We start from the raw sequence: 12,803 nt of genomic DNA, 5'->3' as shown, positions 1-12,803 counted from the left end.
GTGCCTGGACAATCTCCGATCGCATTATGCGTTAAACCAGTGTGTCATTTGAGTCAGGGTTTCACTACGGATGCTTTCCATCCAAGTACTTCTGGGAGATTTTCAGGTTTTAGTATTTTGCAGGCCATTTCCCTTACATTGGTAAATCAAGAGCTGGGCGTCAACTCACAGGCGCTACTTTACACACAAGGCTAATCACATTAACTCAAGCCACTATTACGTCTTGTCGTATATTGTCTAGTTGCCATCTCAGCCCCATTTATATTCAAATCAGCACGATTCGTTTCCTTGTAATATGCTCGATGACGTCTTATTCATCGGTGTTGTTTCACCCCGCCCCCAAAAAGTATATTATTTACTTTATTGTTGGACATAAGGCTGTAAAACAAAACACAAGCAAATCAGCTCCAAGTGATTTTCATTTTCAAAATCTGTTCCAAAGTATTCCCACACATAATAGGGAGATATGTTGTATGCGATCGTATACAAATGTAAGCAAGGTTTGAAATGATTATGCTTTAGTCAAATGTTATAAACTCAGCAAAAAAAGAAACGTCCTCTCACTGTCAACTGCGTTTATTTTCAGCAAACTTAACATGTGGAAATATTTGTATGACAATAACAAGATTTGACAACTGAGACTTAAACTGAACAAGTTCCACAGACATGTGACTAACAGAAATGTAATAATGTGTCGCTGAACAAAGCGGGAGTCAAAATCAAAAGTAACAGTCAGTATCTGGTGTGGTCACCAACTACTGCAGTGCATCTCCTCCTCATGGACTGCACCAGATTTGCCAGTTCTTGCTGTGAGATGTTACTCCATTCTTCCACCAAGGCACCTGCAAGTTCCGGGACATTACTGGGGGGAATGGCCCTAGCCCTCACCCTCCGATCCAACAGGTCCCGGACGTGCTCAATGGGATAGAGATCCGGGCTCTTCGCTGGCCATGGCAGAACAATGACATTCCTGTCTTGCAGGAAATCACGCACAGAACGAGCAGTATGGCTGGTGGCATTGTCATGCTGGAGGGTCATGTCCGGATGAGCCTGCAGGAAGGGTACCACATGAGGGAGGAGGATGTCTTCCCTGTAACGCACAGCGTTGAGATTGCCTGCTATGACAACAAGCTCAGTCCGATGATGCTGTGACACACCGCCCCAGACCATGACGGACCCTCCACCGCCAAATCGAACCTGCTCCAGAGTACAGGCCTCGGTGTAACGCTCATTCCTTAAACGATAAACGCGAATCCGACCATCACCCCTGGTGAGACAAAACCGTGACTCGTCAGTGAAGAGCACTTTGCCAGTCCTGTCTGGTCCAACGACGGTGGGTTTGTGCCCATAGGCGACGTTGTTGCCGGTGATGTCTGGTGAGGACCTGCCTTACAACAGGCCTACAAGCCCTCAGTCGAGCCTCTCAGCCTATTGCGGACAGTCTGAGCACTGATGGAGGGATTGTGCGTTCCTGGTGTAACTCGGGCAGTTGTTGTTGCCAACCTGTACCTGTCCCGCAGGTGTGATGTTCGGATGTACCAATCCTGTGCAGGTGTTGTTACACGTGATCTGCCACTGCGAGGACGATCAGTTGTCCGTCCTGTCTCCCTGTAGCGCTGTCTTAGGCGTCTCACAGTACGGACATTGCAATTTATTTCCCTGGCCACATCTGCAGTCCTCATGCCTCCTTGCAGCATGCCTAAGGCACGTTCACGCAGATGAGCAGGGACCCTGGGCATCTTTCTTTTGGTGTTTTTCAGAGTCAGTAGAAAGCCCTCTTTAGTGTCCTAAGTTTTCATAACTGTAACCTTAATTGCCTACCGTCTGTAAGCTGTTAGTGTCTTAACGACCGTTCCACAGGTGCATGTTCATTAATTGTTCATGGTTCATTGAACAAGCATGGGAAACAGTGTTTAAACCCTTTACAATGATGATCTGTGAAGTTATTTGGATTTTGACTAATTATCTTTGAAAGACAGGGTCCTGAAAAAGGGACTTTTCTTTTTTTGCTGAGTTTATATGTTTGGGCTTCTTGTGGTCAATTTACAGTCTATAAATTATTTGTAATTCTGTTCCGGCCCCCTGACCATACACTCAAGAAAAATGATACCTGGTGTAGACTATGTACCCTCACTCTCCAACAACTACTGTAGGTTGATTGGTTGTCCTCTGCCTACCTTTCATTCGTTATGCTCAATTAATCAGCCTTCATAATGGCTCCACGATACCTCAAATTATAGTTATTGATAGTTTGTCATTTCATGTGAGTAATAATGAATCATCCATATAGAGTTGTTGGTCATTCATTATTGCTTCGTTCATATAATTCTCATTCCATAGCCACAGATGGTGAGTATCCAATTACAAATGTTTGCAATTATTGTAATAGTAAATGAAAGGTGGTTATTCATTATTACACATTCTCAAATTGAACAATGTTAGGCACTCTACAGGCCTGCATTGACATGTGTCCCTACCTCCTTGCATTACAGCATGTGTGGTTGGATTCTAGGTACGAGCAGATGTAGCAATCGGTCGGGTCTACGAAGAAGTAGATGCAGCATTTCAAACTAAGATTCTGGTGCTCAGCAGGCCATGCATCATCATAATTCCCTTATCTATTCAAATCACATTACCACATACATGGTTAGGTTCTACTTGTATCTCCGTAGCATTTGGTTAGGTTATATGTACAAGCAGACCTTCATTTCATCTAAACACATCAGCAGATGTTCAATTCAGCACCCTATGCATTCATTGTGTAATTTGATACTTTCCATTACAGCATCATTTCACTTTTGTTTCATTCTTTGCATGGATCGCTTTTCCATATAATTAATACATTTGTTTCCAATTTCTAGATCCAATCATTGCTTGGGACGTGTCCCATCTCCCTGGTTAAAATGTTGCATGGTTTGTATGGTTTGTCCCTTCTCCCTGGTGAGTAACTCACATTCTTTTTGGGGGTATTTCGATGCCAGCTGCCCCGCACAGGGCTACCAGCATCACAACATCTGACTCCGAGGACTCCGAGGATCATCCGTCGAAGATGAGGCCCCGTGTGGCTCAGTTGGTAGAGCATGGTGTTTGCAACGCCAGGGTTGTGGGTTCAATTCACACGGGGGACCAGTACAGAAAAAAGTGTATGAAATGTATGCATTCACTACTGTAAGTTGCTCTGGATAAGAGTGTCTACTAAATTGTAATAAAATGTTTATACTTTAATTTTGCCTTTGTTGTTCATTCAGTTTGCCTGTCCTCGATTGAAATGTGGATAATGTTGGTTCAATCGGTAAGGCGGTCTAAATGGCGTGCTCCCGTAAGCATAATGCTCGGTTATGGGGCGGCAGGTAGCCTAGTGGTTAGAGCGTTGGACTAGTAACCAAAAGGTTGTTAGATCAAATCCCAGAGCTGACAAGGTAAAACTCTGTCGTTCTTCCCCAGAACAAGGCAGTTAAACCCACTGTTCCTAGTCTGTCATTGTAAATAAGAATTTGTTCTTAACTGCCTAGTTAAATAAAGGTTAAAAAAAAATCATAACATATTCACATTGTATCCTCTCCATGTGCACAGCTAGGGCTGTGCAATTTGGCCGAATTATAATATCACATTTTAAATTGTTTTGACGGCATAAGACGGTATTTGATGTTTTTGAATAATAAAAGTTCAACCTGTTCTTTATGAGTAGTGTGTGACCCTAGGGTGGCGACACATTCTATATGATTACAATGGGTCCCTCTCCTTTCTGATTGTTTTATACTGTTCAATTAAACTTCAACCAAAAATAACTTTCAGCAGTTGCATTCATTTCTGCACTCATTTGAGATCATTTCCACACTGACACATAGGGCTGCATGATATGGGCAAAAAATCCAGGGCTTATCTTTAACTAAATTTTGCAATTACAACTTAGATCAAAACAGTGAGATGAACTGTTAGAATCATGGGAAATGAATGAATATACTAATTCTGATTTTTTTTTAAATGTAACCTTTATTTAACTAGTTAGATGATAATATTGGGCACTTTGAATAAAGTGTTGTTTGACATGACAATGAATTAAAATGCCAGGGAGGAGTTATTGTAACAGGGTAATAGGAACCAAAGGCTTGGTCAGTGTTTCCTATGGAGCCCTATAATCTTTGGCTACATTAAATGCATTCTCTTAGCCCCTTCATGTAGGGCACATATTCATGCTTCGCCTATTCCTCTTTGATTTAGAAGATACTGTTGCCATCACTGGTATTAGGATGTATAGCTACATTTGCCTAGCTAGCTAGCTAGCTAGCTAGCGATCAGCCTTAGCGGCTAACACGGCTTAGCCACAACTTGCTAAGAAAAGACAAACTAGCTGTTTGCAAAAATAAACTAATAGTGTAATTATAGAACGCTTGTGGATTTATATTAAGAAGCAAAGCTGAAACAGCATCGTTGTTGCATGTGATACATTGACCACGCAGACTGAATGCAAGTGTCTCATGGTCGAGCAACAACAAATGCGCTCCTTGAGTGACAGGGGGCGGGGCAAGTTCTGTGTGGAAAGCAACATGGAGAGGGATGACTCAAGTAGCAGAGTAAACTATAAAAATGGACGTTACACACGGCGTACCACATTTAACAAACCAAACATTAAAATACCATTATAGAAGGTAAAGCAAAAACCCAAACCAGTCCGTGCATCAATACCGGTATATAGTAATATTTGATGTTGACATGCTCAAGTCATGTCACTCCTGCTCCTTAGCCACGTGTAGAATGTCAGTCACGTATTACTCTATGGCCAATGAACAGCAGCTGAATAATGCAACTTTATCATGCATGCTAAACAACCTATGGGCATACCTGGGCAATAATTACCTTGCTCTCTTCTCACCAATGGGAATACATGTTGTAATGTATTTAAATGAAGGCTTAATCTAGTTTCTCTCACTTGTGTCTTACTACAAAAGGTTCACAGGCGACCCTCCACCACCAGATGAAGACTCGTCATCGGAAACTCTTCCTCCCAGCGAGGAGGCACTCACAAATGTCAGATCTAACTGGACATTACAGTCGTAGCCACAAGTTTTGAGAATGACACAAATATACATTTTCACAAAGTCTGCTGCCTCAGTTTGTATGATGGCAATTTGCATATACTCCAGAATGTTATGAAGAGTGATCAGATGAATTGCAATTAATTGTAAAGTCCCTCTTTGCCATGCAAATGAACTGAATCCCCCAAAAACATTTCCACTGCATTTCAGCCCTGCCACAAAAGGACCAGCTGACATCATGTCAGTGATTCTTCTCTCGTTAACACAGGTGTGAGTGTTGACGAGGACAAGGCTGGAGATCACTCTGTCATGCTGATTGAGTTCGAATAACAGACTGGAAGCTTCAAAAGGAGGGTGGTGCTTGGAATCATTATTCTTCCTCTGTCAGCCATGGTTACCTGCAAGGAGACACATGCCGTCATCATTGTTTTGCACAAAAAGGGCTTCACAGGCAAGGATATTGCTGCCAGTAAGATTGCACCTAAATCAAACATTTATCGAATCATCAAGAACTTCAAGGAGAGCGGTTCAATTGTTGTGAAGAAGGCTTCAAGGCGCCCAAGAAAGTCCAGCAAGCGCCAGGACCATCTCCTAAAGTTGATTCGGCTGCGGGATCGGGGCACCACCAGTACAGAAGTTGCTCAGGAATGGCAGCAGGCAGGTGTGAGTGCATCTGCACGCACAGTGAGGCGAAGACTTTTGGAGGATGGCCTGGTGTCAAGAAGGGCAGCAAAGAAGACACTTCTCTCCAGGAAAAACATCAGGGACAGACTGATATTCTGCAAAAAGTACAGGGATTGGACTGCTGAGGACTGGCGAAATTCATTTTCTCTGATGAATCCCCTTTCCGATTGTTTGGGGCATCCGGAAAAAACCTTGTCCGGAGAAGACAAGGTGAGCGCTACCATCAGTCCTGTGTCATGCCAACAGTAAAGCATCCTGAGACCATTCATGTGTGGGGTTGCTTCTCAGCCAAGGGAGTGGGCTCACTCACAATTTGCCTAAGAATACAGCCATGAATAAAGAATGGTACCAACACATCCTCCGAGAACAACTTCTCCCAACCTCCAGGAACAGTTTGGTGACGAACAATGCCTTTTCCAGCATGATGAAGCACCTTGCCATAAGGCAAAAGTGATAACTAAGTGGCTCGGGGAACAAAACATCTATATTTTGGGTCCATGGCCAGGAAACTCCCCAGACCTTAATCCCATTGAGAACTTGTGGTCAATCCTCAAGAGGCGGGTGGACAAACAAAAACCCACAAATTCTGACAAGCTCCAAGCATTGATTATGCAAGAATGGGCTGCCATCAGTCAGGATGTGGCCCAGAAGTTAATTGACAGCATGCCAGGGCGGATTGCAGAGGTCTTGAAAAAGAAGGGTCAACACTGCAAATATTGACTCTTTGCATCAACTTCATGTAATTGTCAATAAAAGCCTTAGACACTTATGAAATGCTTGTAATTATACTTCAGTATTCCATAGTAACATCTGACAAAAATATCTAAAGACAATGAAGCAGCAAACTTTGTGGAAATTAATATTTGTGTCATTCTCAAAACTTTTGGCCACGACTGTAAATGTAAAAGCTAGACCTAAATTGTAATGTACAGTATACTGAGAAAATATATAAACATGCAACAATTTCAAAGATTTTGCAGTTACAGTTTATATAAGGAAATCAGTCAATTGAAATATATTCATTAGGCCCTAATTTATGGATTTCATATGACTGGGAATAAAGATATGCATATGTTGGGTCTCACAATGGGCCTTAGGATCTCGTCAAGGTATCTCTGTTCATTAAATTTGCCATCGATAAAATGCAATTGTGTTCGTTGTCCGTAGATTATGCCTACCCATTCCATAATTCCACCGCCACCATGGGGCACTCTGTTCACAACATTGACATCCACTCACAAACATGTCGCAATACACGTGGTCTGCGGTTGGGAGGCTGGTTGGACGTACTGCCACATTCTCTAATGGGGTTGGAAGCGGTTTATGGTAGAGAAATGAATACTCAGTTATTTGGCAAAAGCTCTGGTGGACATTCCTGCAGTCAGCACGCCAATTGCACGCTCCCTCAAAACTTGAGACATCTGTGGCATTGTGTTGTGTGACAAAAGAGCACATTTTACAGTGGCCTTTTATTGTCCCCAGTACAAGGTGCACCTGTGTAATGATCATGCTGTTTCATTTGCATTTTGATATGCTACACCTGTCAGGTGGATGGATTATCTTGGCATTTGAGAGAAATACGCTTTTTATGCATATGGAACATTTATGGGATCTTTTACTTCAGCTCATGAAACATGTGAACAACACCTACACTGTACATGTTATGTGTATATTTTCGTTCAGTGTAAAACATATTTCTTTATAACATCACGTTATCAAGTGGAGTCTGCTTCCTCTATTAATCATCTATTATTTATGGATACCAACATGCTATGAATACATTCATTAAGCTTTAATAATGCTGTATGTAGCTATAATGTCTTGTTCATTGATGATGTGCTTATAGATGTGTAATAAATGGATGTGTTAATGTGAATCTTTACCGCAAAACAAAATCAAACCACTGAAATACAATGGGGCACAGCAAATGGGCATTGATTGGTTGGTTGGCAGCTAAAGTAAACGTGCAACCTGGGGGGCACGTCACTTCTCTCAGGCCTTACTGGTTCTATTCCATCATCAGTCAGAATCTGGATCCCATTCAGTCATCACAGAATCTAACTGGTGAGCTGTATTACCGGACGACCTGCAGGTTTCTATGGCGACGGCATGTGTCACTCTGTTCCCTCAGTCCCCACCAGCTATCTGAGAGATACTGTAGCTGGTGGGGACTGAGGCAACAGTGACAGAGAACGTCAACAAGCCCATTAATCAATGAGAAAAACAGATGACTGCTATTATGCATGATCATTGGTTCGCATTTCCCTTCATCAGCATAGGAAACAGTTAGGTGGAGGGATACTGACTGTGTTTAATTTCATAATTCTATAACAATAAATATGTAGACCCTTTGAAACTGTGTATATTAATCTAGTTCCCAAAAACGTTTAATCTTATGTTCACTTTTTACACTTCTCTTCCATTTCTCTTGTATGACATTTAGGCTAAATCTATTTGGTGCCCCCTGTGAGCAGTAATACTTTTGACAGCTAATAGTTAACTTGTTTATTGCCCAAAGAACAAGATCACTTCCATGCACAATATGAATCTTTACTGTCGTGTTCTGCAACGGCAAGTGCTGGTATCATTCTCTTTCAAGTATCACTCTTCATCTCTGCTGTCACATTGAGGATAAAATCTCATCAAACCTGGCAACCCTCCACTACTGCATAAGGGGGCTTGGATAGAGTAGATTTACACAGTCTTCCCATTAACTCCTGCAACACAGCCACAATCAGAAAAAGAGGGAAGACAGACCAAGGCCCATACACCTTTCCCCATCCCCATGGGCTGTTACAGTGAAAAACAACTAGCACAATTATATAAGCCAAGCCGTTGGCTAAAATCATCTGTTGACAGTTCCTACTGTGCATTATTAGAGTGAATGACTCGTACACCAAAATCAAATACTGAGAAGTGACAGACTTGAGAAAAGATGAATTCACACTGAAATGCCTTGGTTAAAAAGGTAGTTCAATATTCAAAACACACTATTGCAAAATGTCCTGAAGTCAGTTCCCTACTACTGGAAGCAAACAAAGAACCTTGTAAGGCCTCAACCATTTCCCTTCCTATTGTCAGTCTCCTTTGCTAAATATGGACAGTTTGAACACAGCGTTTCATAATCACAAATGGATGCATTGTTGGGTACGTTTCCAAATGTTACTCATCGATAATTATCATTTGTAGTATATAATTCAGCTGCCAAGAATAGTAATAACCACCATTTATTCGCAAAGCTTGATAACACATTCCCCTGAGTAAGACAGGTTAAATATGCAAAAATATGAAACAATGAGAACCCGGGTCATTACCACCTCATCAATGACAACAGAGGCTTTCCTTTCCTGTTATTTGTGATGCGTCTCTGCGCACCCAGGTAATAATATGATTCTACAATGTCTTCTATTCATGTGTGATCTGAGACCATGAAAAAGATCTATTAGCCTGGAAACGAGAGGTTTCCCTGAGACTGGGCATCATAATTATGCGATATATTGGTTATGATCTTGCTGAAACCTTATACCTAAGTAAGAAGCCATGAAAAAAATAAGGTGTCTGATACAGAAAAGCAAATGAAAGGTGAGCTGTTGCCCACTGTGCCCTATTCCTCCTCTCACCTTATGTAAACACAGGTGTGTGTGTGTGTGTAGGAGAGGGGGAGGGGGAGGGAGAGAGAGGGAAAGAGCGAGAGAGAGCCCCAGATACGTCCAGTATAGGCTCTTCACATGCTTCCTTCACTGAACCCCACAAGCATAATGTTCTGGCCTAGACCCAGGTATACATTGTACAAAGTGGCACGTAGCCAGTTGGAGAGGGAGAACGTTCAAGCATTCACTGCCACATCATCAGACAAGCCGTATCCAAGCTAACACAGGAGAGAAAGAACGAATGAATACAAAACAGAGCACAACGAATCACGTCCAGGCGATCGGATCCAGACGGGTGCTGCACATAGAGCTCATTTGTGGGTGATATCCTTAGTTTGGCAGCTTGCTACTTGTAAAAAGGTTTTTATTAAGGTCTCTTAATAAACCGTTGATAAAGAGGTTACTTCTCATGTGTTGATAATTGTTCCTACATTTGTAAAATGTCAATAAGCGATCTCTAAATAGTCATTTACGCGTTTATAAACACTATTTTAACTAAACTGCCTTTTTCAGCATTATTCACATTTTCGTTTTGTGAGTACAGATTAGCCTACATACTTTAATAGCTTGTAAAATAACACTACATTCACTCGTGTGTATCTCCCCCCATCATTGCAAATAAGATGAACATTGGGACAAGGTGCAATATACATTTTAAAGTCGAGCATATTCTTAGAAGTTTTATAAAGCCAATTTGAATTAAACTGCCTTTTTCGTCAGCATGCTAGGCTAGCTAATGCTAAAGCGTCCGGCAGCAACTCACCCCAACGCTAGGTGTCACATTTTCATGGAATCCAATGGGCTGCTTTAGTATCAGCTAGCCTAGAGACTATTTAGAGATTACTTAGAGACATTTACAAATGTAGGAATAATGATTAATAAATGGTAAGTAAACTCTTTACATTACTGTTTATAAAGAATTTATTAAGGGACCTTAATATATAGTGTTACCAATGTAGCTAGCTAGTTAAGGCTGTGACTCAAACAAAGGCAGATTACAAGCATCGCACTACACTTCACTTGTAGAACAAAGTCTACATACAGACTACTTTCTATTCCATTTTTTTTCTTCTGATGCATGTAGCCTAGTAGCTGAACGTTCATGATGCTAAAGGCTCAACAGCTGGCCACTGCCTGTGTTCTATAGCTACTATTTGAATTGAAATGGGAAACAAAAAAAGCTTTTAACAACTCACTTTTAGTGATTCAAGTTCCATTTGCTTTCAGCAACCTCTTCTGCAGGGTGCTCAAGGTCAAAGGTCAAGGTCGGAGGCATCTGTGCTTTTTTCCACTATCTGCACCATTTTACTTTCATTTCTCACTCCAATAGTTGCTTCTGGGCAATCAAATCACTGGCTCGGGCTGTGTGCCTCGGAGGTCTGCTGGAGTGTGTAGCAATCATATTCTATCATTGGGGAAAGACAGACTGCTTTGGTCTTATGGTCCCTCTCTGCTCCACTGCAGTTTAAGCCCTGAGCACTGAGGAGCTGAAACTGAGTAGGATCTTGGGGGAAGCGAATCTCAGTAGGGCCTCTCAACACAGGCAGGTTTTTAATCACAGGGTGGGTTTGTGCTCTACTGATAAGGCTGGTGACAGGGCTTTATGAAGATCAGGAGTAAGCGACGGAAGTCGAAATCTCTCCTTCATTCAGACACCGACTTGATTTGATGTCTTTGTTTGCGTGACACACGGGTCTCGCGCATTTATGACACCAATAAAGATAGAGTGAGTCCTCTGACAAAAGACAAAACCGACTAATCACATCTCAAAGAACCCCCGAAGACAGGAGAGGAAAATAAACGTGTTTCTCTGATCCATTTTCAGCCTACTACACCAAGTATGTGGTGCTTAACAATCTGACCTGAAGACAAAATGCACTATACCTTTAAGATTACATGGATTTCTATGCAACAACTCTTCAATGGATTGATTGAACATACCTATTGCTTATTTAGTTAGTATCATTATTAGATGTCACTACGACGTTAGAATGTGGCTTAAGAGTCTTGAATGACTGCATTATAACACATTTTACTTGGATGTTAAATATTAACAATAAATGGGTTTAACAACAGCCAATTTCTTTTATGTTTCACAAAAACCCATATGAGTTGGACCCTAAATGGACCCTATAGGCTAGAGTTCCATGACTGAACCCTATAAATATATTTATAGGCCTGTACTATATAGCCTACCCTAAACCCCTAATTAAACAGTTCATTACTTCTAAGAATATGTTCGACTTTAAAATAGATATTACACCTTGTCTCAAGGTTCATCTTATTTGCAATGATGGATAGCAGATACACACGAGTGGATGTAGTGCTATTTTACAAGCTATTAAAGTATGTAGGCTAATCTGTACTCACAAAACGAAAATGTGAATAGTTACTGTAAAAGTAAATAACTGAACAGAAAATCAAACATAGCCAATCTACTCACGCATCGCCTATTTTAGCAATGTCGAAAGTTAACTCATAACCAAATAGTTCGTTTTTCTGATTCGATCATTGTTGCAGGATGTCAGGTAACACCCACCTCCTTCTTGACGGTGCACAGTAGCCTCTGACGCGTCTTCGCTTCTAAAACAAATCAGAAAAGGTGTCATGTCATTTATTTTACAATGCGTCTACATCTTCAGCACATGATATGTGCTTCATTTGGTTATGTTTTAAACGGTCGTGTCTTCTCTTACCTGCCATTGCTGCTGTTCTTGTTGTTGTTGGCATGGAATCCGGTCCCCTTTGCGTAGCTCCTTCACACTGAGACCATCAGCTCTATGTGGCTATATCGAACCGGAGAGCAAGTCAGCGCTGGAGGCTTTACTCACACCTCTTAAAGCTACAGCAATCACCAAATTCGATTCTTCCTCCTCGGGCCTACAGACTCTTCCCAGAAACGCAAAATAAAACTGATACGTGTGAAGAATAAAGTGACTATTTTATACGTTTGGCGAGATTTTTTACATGTTATTTTTGGATTGTCTAACTCATCAAAGAGACAGTGCCATTTAGGCATAATGTAACCTATTAAATACTGAATAGCCTGAATTTGTCCAAACAGGTTCCGTATCTTTACATGGCCTTCTTCTGTAAAGTCAGGAGCGTATCATGAACCATTCATTTCCATAATAATTAAGCATTCTAATAACTGTGCCCTGTCCTGCAGCAAATTTGGTTACAAACACACAAAAGCTTTCCCTCACCAATAAGATATTTTGCTAAGCAACCCCCTGAACCATATTAGCAGAGCTATTTGAGCTCGTCAGTAGATCTGGTGTCCTGGTCTTACAGCCTCCTTCTCTGGGGGGTAAATGGCATCATATACTGTTGGATAAATCTATATTGCTTTTTATAGACATTGATCTGGGCTCACTGGAAAAGAATCCACCATGTTCCTGGGGCACTATACAAAGCAATACAAATCAGAAGA

At 41.4% G+C, this 12,803-nt stretch overlaps 1 protein-coding gene across 2 annotated transcripts in view; it reads right to left on the bottom strand.

The window, feature by feature from the left end:
- sgsm1a (small G protein signaling modulator 1a) overlaps positions 1-12,264 on the bottom strand; it is an 87,662-nt gene extending 75,398 nt beyond the window's left edge. For both annotated transcript variants that reach the window (XM_029762276.1, XM_029762277.1), the window contains exons 1-2: positions 12,067-12,264; positions 11,910-11,953 (exon numbers count right to left, since the gene is read on the bottom strand). In XM_029762276.1, the coding sequence (XP_029618136.1) occupies positions 11,910-11,953; positions 12,067-12,100 (78 nt within the window). In that variant the 5' untranslated portion in view covers positions 12,101-12,264. The remainder of the gene's footprint in view (positions 1-11,909; positions 11,954-12,066) is intronic.
- Between the last annotated feature and the right edge of the window lie 539 nt (positions 12,265-12,803).

The sequence above is a fragment of the Salmo trutta genome, chromosome 9 (genome assembly GCF_901001165.1).
Source record: "Salmo trutta chromosome 9, fSalTru1.1, whole genome shotgun sequence".
NCBI lineage: Eukaryota > Metazoa > Chordata > Actinopteri > Salmoniformes > Salmonidae > Salmo > Salmo trutta.
This window is presented reverse-complemented; position numbering and strand designations above follow the sequence as displayed.